This window comes from Cynocephalus volans, chromosome 5 (assembly GCF_027409185.1).
Source record: "Cynocephalus volans isolate mCynVol1 chromosome 5, mCynVol1.pri, whole genome shotgun sequence".
Taxonomy (NCBI): domain Eukaryota; kingdom Metazoa; phylum Chordata; class Mammalia; order Dermoptera; family Cynocephalidae; genus Cynocephalus; species Cynocephalus volans.
The window spans coordinates 36,865,376-36,884,120 of NC_084464.1; the positions used below are offsets into that span (position 1 = coordinate 36,865,376).

An 18,745-nucleotide genomic window follows, 5' to 3' on the forward strand; every position below is an offset into this window, starting at 1 on the left:
CTGTTTTTGTTACTACAGATTTGTAATATAGTTTGAAGTCAGGAAGTGTAATGCCTGCAGTTTTACTTTTTTTGCTCAGGATTGCTTTGGCTATTCAGGGTCTTTTGTTGTTCCATATGAATATCACGATTGCTTTTTCTATTTCTGTGAAGAATGTCATTGGTATTTTGATGGGAACTGCATTGAATCTGTACATGGCTTTAGGTAGCACAGACATTTTTACTACATTAATTCTTTTAATCCATGAACAAGAGAATGTCTTTCCATCTGTTAGTGTCTTCTTTAATTTCTTTCAGAAGTGATTTATAGTTCTCATTGTAGAGATCTTTCACTTCTTTAATTAGATTTATACCTAGGTATTTAATTTTTGGGGAGACTATTGTAAATGGGCTTGCTTTCTTGATCTGTTTTTCTTATAGTTTGTTGTTGGAGTATAAAAATGCTACTGATTTTTATATGTTGATTTTGTATCTTGCAACTGTACTGAATTCATCTCAGGAATGCAAAGATGGTTCAACATATGCAAGTCAATAAATGTGATAAACCACATCAACTAAATGAAGAACAAAAACCATATTATCATCTCAATAGATGCAGAAAAAGCATTTGACAAAATTCAACAGTCCTTCATGATAAAGACTCTCAACAAATTAGGTATAGAGGGAAGGTATCTCAACATAATAAAAGCCATATACAATAAACCCACTGCCAATATCATCCTGAATGGGGAAAAGCTGAAAGTTTTCCCCTTAAGATCAAGAAAAAGACAAGGATGCTTGCTCTCTCCATTCCTTTTTAACATAGTATTGGAAGTCCTTGTCAGAGCAATTAGACAAGAGAAAGAAATAAAGGGCATCCAGGTAGGCAAAGAGGAAATCAAATTGTCCCTGTTTGCAGATGACATGATTCTACATATAGAAAACCCAAAAAACTCGTAGAGCTGATTTTTTAAATTATTATTTTAAATTGTGGTTCTACTGTTGATTTTTGAGAGTTTGTTTTATATTCTGGACACAAGTTCTGTGTCAGGTATGCTATTTGTAGTATGTTCTCAAAGCCTGTAGTTGTCTTTTCATTCTGTTAACAGTCTCCTTCATAGTGCAAAAATGTTAAATTTTGATAAAGCACAATTTGTTAACTTTTCTTTTACAGATCCCGCTTTTGATATGATATCTAAAAAGACTTTGCCTAACCCTTGGTCTTGAAGTTTCTCTCTTGTATTTTTTCCTAAAAGTTTTATGGTTTTACATTTACATTTACATCTGTTTTACTAACTTTTATATATGATTTGAGGTTTAGGTTAAAGTTTTTTTTGTTTGTTTGTTTTTTGCATTTGAATGTCCAATTGCTCTAATAACGTTGGTTGAAAAGATTATCTTTTCTCCATTGAATTGCCTTTTAGCATTTGCATTTGTCAAAACTGCATCTTGGTCAAAAACTTTGGGGCATAAACAAAATGTAGCCAAGTTCCTTGCAACTTTATAACAAGGGTGACTCTTGCTCCAATTTCTGATGAATGAACTCTTCCTCATTCCCAGCTGAGACCTTCTTAGAGTGGCCTTTGCTGTCCATATTTCTATCAGCATTCTGGTCACCACCATTTAACCAGCCTCTAAGACCTTCCAAACTTTCCCTGGTTTTCTTATCTTCTAAGCTCTCACCAGAATCTAGGCTTTCTCTAGATTCTGTTCATGGAAAGGAAGCAATGAACCTTTTAGTGTAACATTGACAGAGGTGAGGGGTTTATGGAATGTGGAACTTAAAGGTGCTGACCCACAGTATTTGGCAAGAGAACTTTCTAAGCAGCAAAGAATTCAGGAAGCTGCATGTATACTTGTAATAGCCTATGCTGAGTTACAGTGGTAAAGGCATGAGGTAAAGCCAAAATTTATAATTAAAAAGGAAGCATAGGGTAAAAAATTGGAAAACTGGCCACATGAAGAGTGAGAAAGTGTAAAAAGTGTGTTTAAGGGAGGAAACCAAGAGTGTAGTCCAGCAACCCTCTGCTGAGAAGATTAGTATACATGAAAGGGATTATCAAGAGACTGGAAAAAGGACCTTGAAGGCGTTTCAGAGATCTTCAAGGCTTCCCTTCTTATAACAGGCTTAGAGGCCTATAGAGAAAGAATGATTTTGGGGAACAGGCCCAAGGTACCCTCCATGGGCTTACTGCCCAGGGCCACCTTAGGATACTGCTGTTCCCTGCACCCTGGCTGCTCTGGTTGCTCCAGCTGTGGCTAAATTGGCCCCAAGTGTGGCCAAACCCATGACTTTGGAAAATACAAACCAGAAGCCGTGGAGGTGCCCACATGGTGTTGTCTGCAGGTTTGAAAATGACAGAGCTGTGTAAACTTGGGAGCCTCCATCCCAATTCAAAGGACATATGGAAAAGCCTAGGGACTCAGGAAGAGATCTGTAGCAAGGGCAGAGTCACTGCAGAGAGCCTTCACTAGAGCCATGCCAAGCAGAAACGTGGGGTCAGAGTTGCAGCAGAGAACCCCCCACCAGGGCCATGCCTAGTGGAGTCATGGGAACAGGACTTCCATGGAGACCCCAGAACTGGAGAGCTACCAGCATGCAACACTAGCCTGGGAGAGCTGAAGCATGGCCAGAAACCAGGAAAGCCATAGCAGTGGGATTGCCTGATGATTTGAGGATCCAACCCAACACCAATGTGCAGAGGATGCCAAATATAGAGTCAAGGTACGTGATTTGCCAGTTTTAAGATTTAATGGCTGCCTTGCTGGGTTTTAGACTTGTTTGGGACCTGTTACCCCTTTCCTTTGGCCTATATCTCCCTTTTTGAATGGGAATACATACCCTATGCTTGTCCCACCATTGTATTTTTTTTTTCCCCCACCATTGTATCTTAGCAGTAGATAACTTGTTTGATTTCACAGATGAGACTTTGGACTTTTTAAGTTAGTGTTGGGACAAATTAAGACTTTGTGGGCTATGGGGATGGAATGAATATATTTACCTGTGAGAAGGACATGAGCTTTAAGAGCCAGGAGTGGAATGCTATGGGCTGTACATGTCCCACAGTGTTTCATGTATTAGAAACTTAATCTCCACTATGACTGTGAAGAGGGTGGGAAATCCTATCATGGTAATTGAAAGGTGGAGCCTTGAAGAGGTGATTAGATTGTGATGACTATGCCCTTGTGAATAGATTGATCAGTTTATAGAGTGATGGGCCTGGTTCTGATGGCTTTAAAAGGAGAACAAGTGAGAAGGTTAGACTCTCTCCTGCTCAGCCATTTTTCCATGTCATACCTTGTGTCTCTATAGAGTCACTACCTGAGAACAAGGCCCTCATCACTATAGTCCCTGGATTTTGGACTCTAAGAAATAAATTTTATTTCTTTATGAATTACCCAGTTTCAGGTATTTGCTATCTAGCATGGTTTCATTATCCAAAACAACTGAGTTCCTAGGAGTTCTCTACAGTTGAGACTATTTTTACCTCATTAACAGGTCCGTGATGCTAAGAAGGTGGATATTAAGCATTCTCACCACACAAATGAAAGCAACGTGAGGTAATGCACTTATTAATTAGCCAATTTATACACAATGTATATATACTTCAAAACATCACATTGAACATAATAAGCACATACAATTTTATCTGTCAATTAAATTTTTTTTTAGTTATTAATAAAATAGTGTGCATTCTTTTTGGCATATCAGGTCTTTGGAATCCAATGCATATTTTAAATGTAGAGTACATTTCAATCCAGATACTAAATTTTCATCAAAAATATCTATCTGTACTTAGATTTCATGAAATATATAGTTCAAAAAGTAGATTTACATGCTCAAGTTGTTCCAAACGATGAAAAGTTTTCCAATAAAAGAATTAAGTACCAAAAATTCATCTTCATGTAATATTCAAATCCACATTGCCAAACTGATTCTTTTCTTCAGAAGAACTGATTCGACTTTGAAGCAAAAGCATATCAGTTTCAAAACTATGTCTATCCAAGTTTAATAAGTTCACTAAATCTTGTGTCAACTCAATATTAACATTGAATTCAAAGGGGAATAAATAAATAAATTGAAAAGCAACTCAATTATCAATACCAAAAAACATCTTCAAATTTTTCTAGCAATTTTGCAATGAATTATAATGCTGTCAATTTAAAATAAAATCTTCTTCATATTGATTTATTCTAGAAAACTGGTAAAATAATTATTAATGATTTGTGTTATAAAAAGTTTCATTTGTGTTATAAAAAGTTTCATTTTTAACATAAATACCTTTTATGGGTTAACTTGTAACTTGTAACTTGTTACAAGTTATGGGTTAACTTGTGTTCCCTCAAAAAAGACATGTTGAATTCCTAATACCCTGTAAGTCAGAGAACTAGGGTCTTTACAGAGGTAATCAAGTTAAAATTAGGTCATGAAGGTTGGCCACCAATATGACTGGTGTCCTTACGAAAAAGAAAAATTTGGACACAGAGAAATATATACACACATAGAGCAAACACCATGTAAAGAGACACAGAGAAAAGATGGCCACCTACAAGCCAAGGGGTGTCTGAGGCAACCAGAGCTAGGGGAAAGCCCTGGAACAGTTCTTTCCCTAGTGACTTTAGAGGGACCATGGCCCTGCCCACACCTTGATTTCAGACTTCTGGTCTTTAGAACTGTGAGACAATAGATTTTTGTTGTTCTAAGCTACCCAGTTTGTAGTACTTTGTTATGACAGTCCTAGGAAACTAATAATTGAGATTTTCCATATGCATATTGATGAGCAAATATAAATCACACTGCCACATTTTGTCTTTGATCCTGAATATTTGGCAAGCATTTCTTTTGTTTCAAGAAAATCTTGAATTGGAATAGGTGTTCCATGACGTCACCAGTGAGCACTGGCAAAGAGCACAAGATCATCAAATTCATTGTCTTATTTCTTGCAACAGTTCCATAAATTGGTAATGATTCACAGCACTTGTAAAAGTTATATTGCTGCAAGAAAAATCACATTAGATACCCAAAATATGAGAAGACAACTTCGATTTTCTGAATGTAGTGTGGTATTGAGGAAGGGGCTTTGCAGCTAAGCACACTAGTTTTCACTTCTCAACTACAGTGATTCCAACAGGCTGACTTTGGGAATGACCCTTAGCCTCTCTCATTTCAGATTCTTTATCTGCAAAAAAGGCATAAAATCACATTCCTCACAGTTCGTTGAGGAATGAATTTAGATGACTTAGTGAAAAGCCCCCTGTTCACTTCCTGGCATGCACTTAATAAACGTCAGTTGCCATCTGTTTCCCTGCGGATCCTTTCAGAGAATATCTATCTGAACTAACTCTGCTGCCAAGTGTGGCTTTTATTCATGCTCTCTGTTCTCTGGCACCATGTTAAAAAGTTCTAGACTCCTACCAATCACTTTCTTTCTCACTTCACATTATAGTCACATCAAAGCCACTCATTCTGGCATACATTAACTTATGCACAAAAATGTTGTACAAAATGTTTAGCCCTACTTGTCCGATGGGTGGGATTCCACAAAGTACCCAGCAAAGGGACAATAAATTCGAGGTTGCAAGTCCTTCACCAGCTGAGCCTTGTAGTTCAGGAGCTTCTTCCTCTCTGTTTTAATGAATTGGGCTTTCCATTCCTCTGAAATGACAGGATATGGATTACTGTCTCCTCTGTTCAGAAATCACAGAAAACCAGATGTTCTAAGAGACTGGAACTCTTTCAGGAGATAAATTTGATACAGAACTAATGCAGAAACAGAACAAAGCTCTGTGTCATCAGTGGAGAATTCCCCCTAGCTTTATTTTGTAAACTTCATTTGGTTACTAGGAAAATGCACCGAGCTCTCTCCTTGTACATTTGGACCCATACATAGTCGTACCTTGAGTGGTGCACATTTTAAAGGCACTGTAATTCTTGAAATTATTAACACTTTACTAACACGGAAATGGCTTTATTATTTTAGTAGATTATAAAAGTAAGGCATGTACATCATAAGCTGGCAATGCACAGTGATTAAAAGCAAAGAGGTTAGAATCCATTAGACTTAGGAGCAAAATCCTGATCCATCTAATAAACGTCAGCTGCCGTCTGCTTTCCTGTGGATGCTTTCAGAGAATATCTATCAGAACTAACTCTGCTGCCAAGTGTGGCTTTTATTCTTGTTCTCTGTTCTTTGGCACCTTGTTAAAAAGTTCTAGACTCTTACCAATCACTGTCTGGTTGTGCAGACTTGGGCAAATGACCTAACTTCTCTATGTCTGTGTCAGCCTCTACATAAAGAATCATGATGTCTGCCTCACATTTGCTCATTGATTCATTGAGCCAATATATATTGTGCACCTGCTATGTGCTAGACAGTGTTCTAGGCACTGGGGAGAAAATGGTGAACGAGAAAAAGTAGGTCCCTCATCTCATGGAGCATTTATTCTAGCAAGAGAAGCAAATAATGAACAAGTAAATAAAGTCATTGCAAAAAGTGATGTGCTACAAAGAAAATAAAACAGGGCAATAGGATAGAGAGTAGATGGGGTGAGTGGGGTGGGACAGAGGGGCATCAGACAGTGTGGTCAGTGAAGAGATGGCATTTGGTTGAGACACAGGAGATGAAACGGTTTTTGTAGAAGGAAGGTTGCCAGCTATGTGGCAATCAGGAGCAAGAGCACAACCAAGCAGAGGAAACAGCAAATGCAAAGGCTTGAGATAGGAATGTACTTGGTACGTTGCAGCTGAGAAACAAAACAGCAGGACAGTGTGGGCTGATACACAGCAAGCATCGTGAAAACAGGCAGTAAAGGAAGCTGAGGAGTTAGGCAGGACTCAGAGCATATAGGGCACAGGGTCAGGGAGGTGTTACTATTATCATTGCTATGAATTGACAAACCCAGATAAGGATGTAGAAAAAAATAAAAGTTACCCATAGCCCAGACATAACCATTGTTAACATTTTGGTATATTCTAGACCTTTTTAAATACATGTGTGTGCATTCACTCACACACACAGATACACACTCACGCAAGGATGGGATTATGCTAGTTAACCTTTAATACATACATTTTGGCTCCCCAGTCACACTTTTAACTCCTTGAGGAGCCTTCCCTCTATCTCTCATGTGGTTTCGCACTCTGAGAGGCAGGCAATGAATACAGACTTACAGAAGAAAGCAAAGAACTAGACAGAGGCTATCTTTACACTGCAAGTAGGGCATTTTCGGCCACACTGTTAGGGATCACTTACCAAATGTATTAACTTATTAATTGGGCTTCTATTGAGCATTTACAATGCTACTGTTGAGGATACCAAAATGAGCAAAATACACCACACTTTCCTCCATGCCAACCTCAGCACCATCCTGGAACTTAGAACAGAAGGGCTCCTGCCTTGGATTCCACACCCTAGAGAGCCCTTCTCTGGCTGTGTGGCTCCTCCATATGCATATTGCACAGGGCAAGAGATGCGCCCACGTTGAGTTGCAAAAACCCTATCCTGGACCAATTCCAAGAGTGTTTAAGCTTGGATTACCAATTTCGGACCTTTCCTGTTTTGCTCTATGGTCTATACCACGAATCCAAATGGTTCTTTTTCTTGGCTCCCCATGAGATGCTCCCGGATCTCAGCCTTTCCTTCATGCTCTAACATCACATTTTGTCTTTTTTTTTTTTTTTTTTTTTGTGACCGGAAAGGGGATCGCAACCCTTGGCTTGGTGTCGCCCGAACTGTGCTCAGCCAGTGAGCGCACCGGCCATTCCTATATAGGATCCCAACCCACGGCGGGAGCGCCGCTGCACTCCCAGTGCCGCACTCTCCCGAGTGTGCCACGGGGTCGGCCCCAACATCACATTTTGGGCTGCAAACTGTAATATTTGCAATTTACAAGTCTGGTTTCCCAGTAACATTGTAAGTTTCTTGTGGGGAGGAGTCATGTCTCAATTATCTTTGCATTTATTCTCACAGCCTCTAGCAAAATGCCATGCCTAATGCTTGGTACTACTTTCATGTAAAATATTACCAGTAAATTTTCCACCACTGAAAGTCATTGGAAAGCCTGATGCTCCTCCAGCAAAGTCACTCATCATTAGAGCAACCTTCCCAGGCAGCCTTCCCCCATTGGGTCTGGTGCAGTCTACTGTATTGAGTATTTTATGACCTGTGGAGAAACAAAGAAGGATGGGTATTCAAGATGAAATCTAGAACACTGTAGTCTGAATTCCCAAGCTGGCAAGGTCTTCCAAGTACAGACTTTATAATTTGACTTATTTGATTACAGAAGAATTGCTTATGTCCAAGAAAAAACAAAGAGAGCAAGATTTCAAAGCCTAGTCTCCAATAGTGTATTCTGAATTTTCAAATGAATAAATTCATCCCATTTGACTTGGTGGATTCTGGGTATCTCATGAAGACAATTAGCTTGATTCCACTCTGGATTGTAGATGGGCTGCCTTCCCCAACCATCTCCAGATGTTGAGTCCAAAGGAATCAAGGGAGGAGAGACTAGATCAACACAAATCCCTCTGTCTTTTGAAAATTCTATGCAAAGCTCATATTCAAGTGATCGTTGGGGTGGTAAGGCAATCTTCTCATATGACAGGCAGAAATGTATGATTATAGTACCTGATGATATTTCAAGGTGAAAGTAACAAGATATTTATTCAATAAAGGTAGTTTTGAAGAAATTACTATAGGTGAAATATAAAATATTTGTTGCCTTATGAAAAAAAGCTTTGCACCTGTCACTACCTAGACTACATTACTGGTAATTCATTCTCTGGAAAGATTACCTGAAAGATAGCTCATTTTTTTCTAAGACAAGGATATAATATACTATATCCTCTGAAAATGAAGATGGAAGAAGATGAACATAGAATGAAATTTCACATGGCTATTGCTATCCTTCCTACCAAGAGTATTTTTCATTTTTCTTTGTTGATGAGGATGAGAAAGTACCTTTGTACTCCACAATAATACAAGTGTCCATCTCAGGATGAATGCCATCCATCAAAATCATGAATCGAAGATTTTTGTCTACCTGAAATGTAACAATAAAATCAACAACATGTATGTCAGTTTGGCTTTTAATTCAATATTTGAGAAGGTTGTCACCTTTTCTGGAAAGATTGGCACATCAGACCTTAAATGTGAAAAATCCCCTTATTCAGAATTGGATTTCTTAGCCTGTCTTATAGGGATATTGTATTAGTAAATGGAAAGACAAGCATCTTTTACCTAGGACAGTGATGTTCAACATCTAAAGCTCAAATAAAGGTTAAATTTACACGGTACCACGCACAGACAACATTGGCCATTTTTTCCCTTAACCTTAAGATGACTATGTCACCTAAAATTCATCCCATAAAGCATAACTGGAAAGTGTGGAAAGAAAACAGATTTCAGACCTGCTGCCATACTCCAAATGGTACCACATTGATATTAGTCAACTGGACACCACTCTGACTCAGATTCCAAAATACAGGTCTTTCAGTGTTTCCAACATAAATGGGAATATCTGGTCTTCTCCCAACGAGCTTCTTCAGTGTGGGGTAGCTAGGATCAGAAGGATGAAAAGGTTAAAAGGTGAAAAAAATAGGATCATCTAGTATGAGAGACAGTTTACCCTTCATACCACATGTTGACCAAGAAGCGAGGAATGAAAAAGCCAGACTCTCACCAGAGTCCAGAGAAGAGTTTCTGCTCAAAGTTGACTATAACGGTGAGAGGAATTTACTAGGAGATTCCTCTTTATCGTTAGAGCACACCATATACCGTGGTGTGTACATCAACGAGCCGTGCAAGTTCCACTTTCCACACCGATGCTGCTTTGAGTACGGGTAGTTCTTTTTTTTTTTATTTATTTATTTATTTTATTTTTTATTTTTTATTTTTTTATACTTTTATTATGTCGATATACATTGTAGCTGATTATTGCTCCCCATCACCAAAACCTCCCTCCCTTCTCCCTCCCCCTCCCCCCCAACAATGTCCTTTCTGTTTGCTTGTTGTATCAACTTCAAATAATTGTGGTTGTTATATCTTCTTCCCCCCCCCTCCGGTTTGTGTGTGTGTGTGTGTATGTGTGTGTGTGAATTTATATATTAATTTTTAGCTCCCTCCAATAAGTGAGAACATGTGGTATTTCTCTTTCTGTGCCTGACTTGTTTCACTTAATATAATTCTCTCAAGGTCCATCCATGTTGTTGCAAATGGCAGTATTTCATTCGTTTTTATAGCTGAGTAGTATTCCATTGTGTAGATGTACCACATTTTCCGTATCCACTCATCTGATGATGGGCATTTGGGCTGGTTCCAACTCTTGGCTATTGTAAAGAGTGCTGCGATGAACATTGGGGAACAGGTATACCTTCGACTTGATGATTTCCATTCCTCTGGGTATATTCCCAACAGTGGGATAGCTGGGTCGTATGGTAGATCTATTTGCAATTGTTTAAGGAACCTCCATACCATTTTCCATAGAGGCTGCACCATTTTGCAGTCCCACCAACAATGTATGAGAGTTCCTTTTTCTCCGCAGCCTCGCCAGCATTTATCGTTCAGAGTCTTTTGGATTTTAGCCATCCTAACTGGGGTTAGATGGTATCTCAATGTGGTTTTGATTTGCATTTCCCGGATGCTGAGTGATGTTGAGCATTTTTTCATATGTCTGTTGGCCATTTGTATATCTTCCTTAGAGAAATGCCGACTTAGCTCTTTTGCCCATTTTTTAATTGGGTTGCTTGTTTTCTTCTTGTAAAGTTGTTTGAGTTCCTTATATATTCTGGATATTAATCCTTTGTCAGATGTATATTTTACAAATATTTTCTCCCACTCTGTTGGTTGTCTTTTAACTCTTTTAATTGTTTCTTTTGCTGTGCAGAAGCTTTTTAGTTTGATATAATCCCATTTGTTTATTTTTCCTTTGGTTGCCCGTGCTTTTGGGGTCGTATTCATGAAGTCTGTGCCCAGTCCTATTTCCTGAAGTGTTTCTCCTATGTTTTCTTTAAGAAGTTTTATTGTCTCAGGGTGTATATTTAAATCCTTAATCCATTTTGAGTTGATTTTAGTATACGGTGAGAGGTATGGATCTAGTTTCATTCTCCTGCATATCGATATCCAGTTATCCCAGCACCACTTGCTGAAGAGGCAGTCCCTTCCCCAGTGAATAGGCTTGGTGCCTTTGTCAAAGATCAGATGGCAGTAAGTGTGTGGGTTGATTTCTGGATTCTCTGTTCTATTCCATTGGTCAGTGTGTCTGTTTTTATGCCAGTACCATACTGTTTTGGTTATTATAGCTTTGTAGTATAGCTTAAAGTCAGGTAGTGTTATGCCTCCAGCTTTATTTTTTTTGCTGAGCATTGCTTTGGCTATTCGTGGTCTTTTATTGTTCCATATAAATGTCTGAATAGTTTTTTCCATTTCTGAGAAAAATGTCTTTGGAATTTTGATGGGTATTGCATTGAATTTGTATATCACTTTGGGTAGTATGGACATTTTCACTATGTTGATTCTTCCAATCCAAGAGCATGGGATATCTTTCCATCTTCTTGTATCCTCTCTAATTTCTCTCAGCAGTGGTTTGTAGTTCTCATTATAGAGATTTTTCACCTCCTTGGTTAACTCTATTCCTAAGTATTTTATTTTTTTGGTGGCTATTGTAAATGGGCAGGCTTTCTTGATTTCTCCTTCTGCATGTTCACTATTGGAGAAAAGAAATGCTACTGATTTTTGTGTGTTGATTTTGTATCCTGCTACTGTGCTGAAATCATTTATCAATTCCAACAGTTTTTTTGTAGAGGTTTTAGGCTGTTCGATATATAGGATCATGTCATCTGCAAACAGGGACAGTTTGACTTCATCTTTTCCAATCTGGATGCCCTTTATTTCCTTCTCTTCTCTGATTGCTCTGGCTAGTACTTCCAACACTATGTTGAATAGGAGTGGTGAGAGTGGGCATCCTTGTCTAGTGCCTGTTCTTAAAGGAAAAGCTTTCAGCTTTTCCCCATTCAGGATGATATTGGCAGTGGGTTTGGCGTATATGGCTTTAATTATGTTGAGATACTTTCCCTCTATACCTAACTTATAGAGGGTCTTTGTCATGAATGAGTGCTGAACTTTATCAAATGCTTTTTCAGCATCTATAGAGATGATCATATGGTCCTTGTGTTTGATTTTATTAATATGGTGTATCACATTTATTGATTTGCGTATGTTGAACCAACCTTGCATCCCTGGGATGAATCCCACTTGATCGTGATGAATAATTTTTCGTATGTGTTGCTGTATTCTGTTTGCTAGTATTTTAGTGAGGATTTTTGCATCTATATTCATCAAGGATATCGGCCTGTAGTTTTCTTTTTTGGTTATATCTTTACCTGGTTTTGGTATCAGGATGATGTTTGCTTCATAGAATGAGTTTGGGAGATTTGCGTCCGTTTCAATCTTTTGGAATAGTTTGTAAAGAATCGGTGTCAATTCCTCTTTGAATGTTTGGTAAAATTCTGCTGTGAATCCATCTGGTCCTGGGCTTTTCTTTGTTGGGAGCCTTCTGATAACAGCTTCAATCTCCTTTATTGTTATTGGTCTGTTCAAATTTTCTACGTCTTCACGGTTCAGTTTTGGGAGCTTGTGTGTGTCCAGAAATTTATCCATTTCCTCCAGATTTTCAAATTTGTTGGCGTATAGTTGTTTATAGTAGTCTCGAATGATTCCTTGTATTTCAGATGAATCAGTTGTAATATCGCCTTTTTCATTTCTAATTTTTGTTATTTGAGTCTTCTCTCTTCTTTTTTTTGTTAGCCATGCTAATGGTTTGTCAATTTTATTTATCTTTTCCAAAAACCAACTTTTTGATTCGTTGATCTTTTGAATTGTTTTTTGGTTTTCAATTTCATTCAGTTCTGCTCTGATCTTAATGATTTCTTTCCGTCTGCTAACTGTAGGATTGGATTGTTCTTGTTTTTCTAGTTCTTTAAGGTGAAGTGTTAGGTTGTTCACTTGCCATCTTTCCATTCTTCTGAAGTGAGCATTTAATGCAATAAATTTTCCCCTCAATACTGCTTTTGCAGTATCCCACAGGTTTTGGTATGATGTATCATTGTTTTCATTAGTTTCAATAAACTTTTTGATTTCCTGCTTGATTTCTTCTTGGACCCATATGTCATTAAGTAGAATGCTGTTTAATTTCCATGTGTTTGTATACTTTCCAGAGTTTTGTTTGTTATTAATTTCTAGTTTTAATCCATTGTGGTCTGAGAAGATACATGGGATAATTCCAATTTTTTTGAATTTATTGAGACTTGATTTGTGACCTAATATGTGATCTATCCTGGAGAATGATCCATGTGCTGATGAGAAGAATGAATATTCTGAGGTTGTTGGGTGGAATGTTCTGTAGATATCTGCCAATTCCAATTGGTCTAGAGTCTTGTTTAGATCTTGTGTTTCTCTACTGATTCTTTGCCTAGATGATCTGTCTAATATTGACAGTGGAGTGTTCAGGTCCCCTGCTATTATGGTATTAGTGTCTATTTCCTTCTTTAGGTCTATTAGAGTTTGTTTTATAAATCTGGCTGCTCCAACATTGGGTGTGTACATATTTATGATTGTTATGTCTTCTTGATGGATCAGTCCTTTTATCATTAAGTAGTGTCCCTCATTGTCTCTTTTTATGGTTTTTAGTTTAAAGTCTATTTTGTCAGATATAAGAATAGCCACTCCAGCTCGTTTTTCTTTTCTGTTTGCATGGTAAATCTTTTTCCATCCTTTCACTCTTAGTCTGTGTGAATCTTTATGGGTGAGGTGGGTCTCTTGTAGGCAGCATATAGTTGGGTCCTGCTTTTTGATCCAGTCAGCCAGTCTGTGTCTTTTAATTGGGGAATTTAAGCCTTTAACATTAAGAGTTGTTATTGAAAGGTGTTGATTTATTCCTAGCATTTTATTGGTTGTTTGGTTGTCTTAGGTGTCTTTTGTTCCTTGCTTTCTGATTTACTGTTTGGTTTCTTTGTTTGTTGGTTCCTTAGGTTGTAGGTAGTGTTTTTGTTAGCTTGTTTTCTCTTCATGAATGCCATTTTTATTGTACTAGCGGGTTTAGATTTTTCTTAGGTTTTTATGGCAGTGGTAGTTATTTTTCAGGAACCAAACCCAGTACTCCCTTGAGGATTTCTTGTAAGGGTGGTCTTGTGGTAGTGAACTCCCGCAGTTTTTGTCTGAGAAATATACTATTTGCCCCTCATTTCGGAAGGATAGCCTTGCAGGGTAGAGTATTCTTGGCTGGCAATCTTTGTCTTTTAGTATTTTGAAAATATCATCCCATTCCTTTCTAGCTTTTAGGGTTTGTGATGAAAAGTCTGATGTTAACCTGATTGGGGCTCCCTTATAGGTGATTTGACGCTTCTCTCTTGCAGCTTTTAAGATTCTCTCTTTGTCTCTGAGTTTTGCCAATTTGACTATGACATGTCTTGGGGAAGGCCTTTTTGGGTTGAATACGTTTGGAGATCGTTGAGCTTCCTGGATCTGAAGATCTGTGATTTTTCCTATACCTGGGAAGTTTTCTGCCACTATTTTGTTGAATATGTTTTCAATGGAATCTCCATTTTCCTCCCCTTCTGGAATACCCATGACTCGGATATTTGAACGCTTGAGGTTGTCTAATATCTCTCTCAGATTTTCTTCCATGTCCTTGATTCTTTTTTCTTTCTTTTTGTCTGCTTGTGTTATTTCAAACAGCCCATCTTCAAGCTCAGAGGTTCTCTCTTCAACTTCGACAAGCCTGCTGGTTAAACTCTCCGTTGTGTTTTTTATTTCGCTGAATAACTTCTTCAGTTCAGCAAGTTCTGCTACATTTTATTTCAGGACATTGATTTCCTTGTATATTTCCTCTTTCAGATCCTGTATACTTTTCCTCATTTCATCATGATGTCTAGCTGAGTTTTCTTGTATCTCATTCAGTTTCCTTAGAATTATCACTCGAAATTCCTTGTCAGTTATTTCAAGGGCTTCTTGTTCTATAGGATCTAGAGTATGAGATTTATTAACTTTTGGTGGTGTACTTTCTTGATTTTTTGTATTTCTGGTGTCTTTTTTTTGGTGTTTATTCATTGTGGCAGGGGGTTTCACAGTCCACCGGTTTGAGACTAATGACTAACTAGGATGTTGCTGTGGTTGCCAATTTGGTATGGCTCCCACCGTGACTGCTCAGTTGGCCTCTAGTGTCTTGTGTGTGTGGTTGCCTCGGGTCTTGGGCTTCTCCGGGGATCCACCTTTCTGGTCAGCTTGTACTCTGCTGGGCTGGTGGATCACGTACCACAGGGTGTGTGATCTCTGTTGAGCTTTCACTTTCTGTACAGGACTTCTCCCCGTTCCGTGTGCTCTGGCCCAGGCTGTTAGATCGTGCAGTGGCGACCCCACCGGGTGTGTGGTTTCTGTCGAGTCTCCGCCTCCCTGGCCGCACGTCTCCCCCCTCTGTGCACACTGTGCTGGGCTGGGGTGTGTCTTCTGCACCCCTCGTCTATCAGCTGGGCCTTCAAGACCCTGCTCATCACCGCCTCGCCCGGGAAGTCTACCAGGTTTCTGCTAGGCACAGACGACTGGTCTCTCTGGGTGCCTTTGTAGCACTGTGTAGATCTTTCTCGGGTCTTGTTCACCTTTGTATCCCCCCGGTATAAACCGAGTCTAGTGCCCGCCTGCAGCCTGCTCTCCGGCAGGTTCAAGCCGACCTGGGAACTCTCCTGCCACACTATTCCCAACCAGAAATTCGTTAGGCTTTTTTCCAAACTGGTGGTCGCAGAGATGGTATCTGCCTCCCAGTAACAGGAAGTTTACCGGGGCCGGAGTCCAGGGTGTGGTGGAGTGACAGTCGGCCCGCCCGGAGTACGGGTAGTTCTAACAGAAGGAACACAGCAGAAAAAGTCACGTGGCAGAGGTTGCTGGCAGGCGAAGATCTCCATGATCTTTATTTGTTCTCATTGCTCCAGTAGCAGCTCCCGGTAAAAGATAGCACTGGGACATAGTATGGGATAAGAAGAACCTACGAGTCACTACCACTGGTGGGGAGGGGGTAAGTTCTTCAACCTTCAGTGATTGATAGCTACACCTTGATGTGCAGAATGTGTTATCTATCTTTTAGGAGGGTCAGAGTCACCAGCTATGCAAAACAGTAAAATTTAGTGTATGGGAAAACTACATTTAACATTTTTATTAAGCCCAACTCAATACATAATCAATCATCTAAGTATTTTTGAATACCTTCACACATTAAGTCAACTTTCACTTATTGAGCATTCATTATATAAAAGGGTTGTTACAACACGGTGGTGTGTAGGAGAAAGAGGAATAATAAATAAATGATTAGGTACCTGTTATAGCTCAAACATGGCACTAGACACCTTCACATGCTAGTTTATTTGATTTGCAGAAAAAAGCTCTGACTTTTTTTGTTTGTAGATGAGAAAACATATTCAGAAACATACGAATAACAAATAGCAAACTGGTATTCAAATCTGGAATTTCTGATTCTACAACTAATGCTTGTTCTATTAAAAGACAGTCTGTAAGTTTAATGAATATACTATCTGGTTTAAGAATCAGACTTGTAACCAAGGAGGTGAAAAATCTCTATAATGAGAACTACAAACCACTGCTGAGAGAAATTAGAGAGGATACAAGAAGATGGAAAGATATTCCATGCTCTTGAATTGGAAGAATCAACATAGTGAAAATGTCCATACTACCCAAAGTGATATACAAATTCAATGCAATCCCCATCAAAATTCCAAAGACATTTTTCTCAGAAATGGAAAAAACTATTCAGACATTTATATGGAACAATAAAAGACCACAAATAGCCAAAGCAATGCTCAGCAAAAAAAATAAAGCTGGAGGCATAACACTACCTGACTTTAAGCTATACTACAAAGCTATAATAACCAAAACAGTATGGTACTGGCATAAAAACAGACACACTGACCAATGGAATAGAATAGAGAATACAGAAATCAACCCACACACTTACTGCCATCTGATCTTTGACAAAGGCACCAAGCCTATTCACTGGGGAAGGGACTGCCTCTTCAGCAAGTGGTGCTGGGATAACTGGATATCGATATGCAGGAGAATGAAACTAGATCCATACCTCTCACTGTATACTAAAATCAACTCAAAATGAATTAAGGATTTAAATATACACCCTGAGACAATAAAACTTCTTAAAGAAAACATAGGAGAAACACTTCAGGAAATAGGACTGGGCACAGACTTCATGAATACGACCCCAAAAGCACGGGCAACCAAAGGAAAAATAAACAAATGGGATTATATCAAACTAAAAAGCTTCTGCACAGCAAAAGAAACAATTAAAAGAGTTAAAAGACAACCAACAGAGTGGGAGAAAATATTTGCAAAATATACATCTGACAAAGGATTAATATCCAGAATATATAAGGAACTCAAACAACTTTACAAGAAGAAAACAAGCAACCCAATTAAAAAATGGGCAAAAGAGCTAAGTCGGCATTTCTCTAAGGAAGATATACAAATGGCCAACAGACATATGAAAAAATGCTCAACATCACTCAGCATCCGGGAAATGCAAATCAAAACCACATTGAGATACCATCTAACCCCAGTTAGGATGGCTAAAATCCAAAAGACTCTGAACGATAAATGCTGGCGAGGCTGCGGAGAAAAAGGAACTCTCATACATTGTTGGTGGGACTGCAAAATGGTGCAGCCTCTATGGAAAATGGTATGGAGGTTCCTTAAACAATTGCAGATAGATCTACCATACGACCCAGCCATCCCACTGTTGGGAATATACCCAGAGGAATGGAAATCATCAAGTCGAAGGTATACCTGTTCCCCAGTGTTCATCGCAGCACTCTTTACAATAGCCAAGAGTTGGAACCAGCCCAAATGCCCATCATCAGATGAGTGGATACGGAAAATGTGGTACATCTACACAATGGAATACTACTCAGCTATAAAAACGAATGAAATACTGCCATTTGCAACAACATGGATGGACCTTGAGAGAATTATATTAAGGGAAACAAGTCAGGCACAGAAAGAGAAATATCACATGTTCTCACTTATTGGAGGGAGCTAAAAATTAATATATAAATTCACACACACACATACACACACACACACACACAAACCGGGGGGGGGGAAAGAAGATATAACAACCACAATTATTTGAAGTTGATACAACAAGCAAACAGAAAGGACATTGTTGGGGGGGAGGGGGGGAGGGAGAAGGGAGGGAGGTTTTGGTGATGGGGAGCAATAATCAGCTACAATGTATATCGACAAAATAAAATTAAAAAAAAAAAAGAATCAGACTTGTACACAGAGTATAATGTCAGGTGAAAGAAGATATGTAATCCTAAAAAACGTACAAACAAATCCTGCATATCAGCACTTATCAACTGTACTAATTTTCAAGTTCCAGCACTGTGGCAAAAGCTATCCAAATGAAGTCGAATCCAGGAGGAAAAAATCAGTAGGGTTTCTCCTCGAAAACAAAGGATTCACAAAATAGGGATTCTTTGAACATACCTTCAATCTCCAGACTCAGCAACTAAATCTTGTGTTTTAAAGAACTTTGGGAGTTAGGATAAATTGCTCTAAAATGGGTGTTTACTGCTTTGTGAAAGCTCTTGTAATCCTGAAATGATGCAAGTTTAGTTCCAGGAGCCTTGTGTGGGACAAAGGTATCATGCAATAGGTATCATGCCAAAAAAAGTATGTTTTTAATTGTAGAAC

The 18,745-nt window shown here is 38.7% G+C and overlaps 1 protein-coding gene across 1 annotated transcript in view; it reads right to left on the bottom strand.

Moving 5' to 3' along the window:
- LOC134378720 (cytidine monophosphate-N-acetylneuraminic acid hydroxylase) overlaps nt 1-18,745 on the bottom strand; it is a 37,242-nt gene that overhangs the window by 15,710 nt on the left and 2,787 nt on the right. Inside the window, exons 3-6 of the mRNA XM_063098031.1 lie at nt 9,388-9,535; nt 8,939-9,020; nt 8,004-8,141; nt 5,499-5,634 (exon numbers count right to left, since the gene is read on the bottom strand). Of these exons, the coding sequence (XP_062954101.1) occupies nt 5,499-5,634; nt 8,004-8,141; nt 8,939-9,020; nt 9,388-9,535 (504 nt within the window). The remainder of the gene's footprint in view (nt 1-5,498; nt 5,635-8,003; nt 8,142-8,938; nt 9,021-9,387; nt 9,536-18,745) is intronic.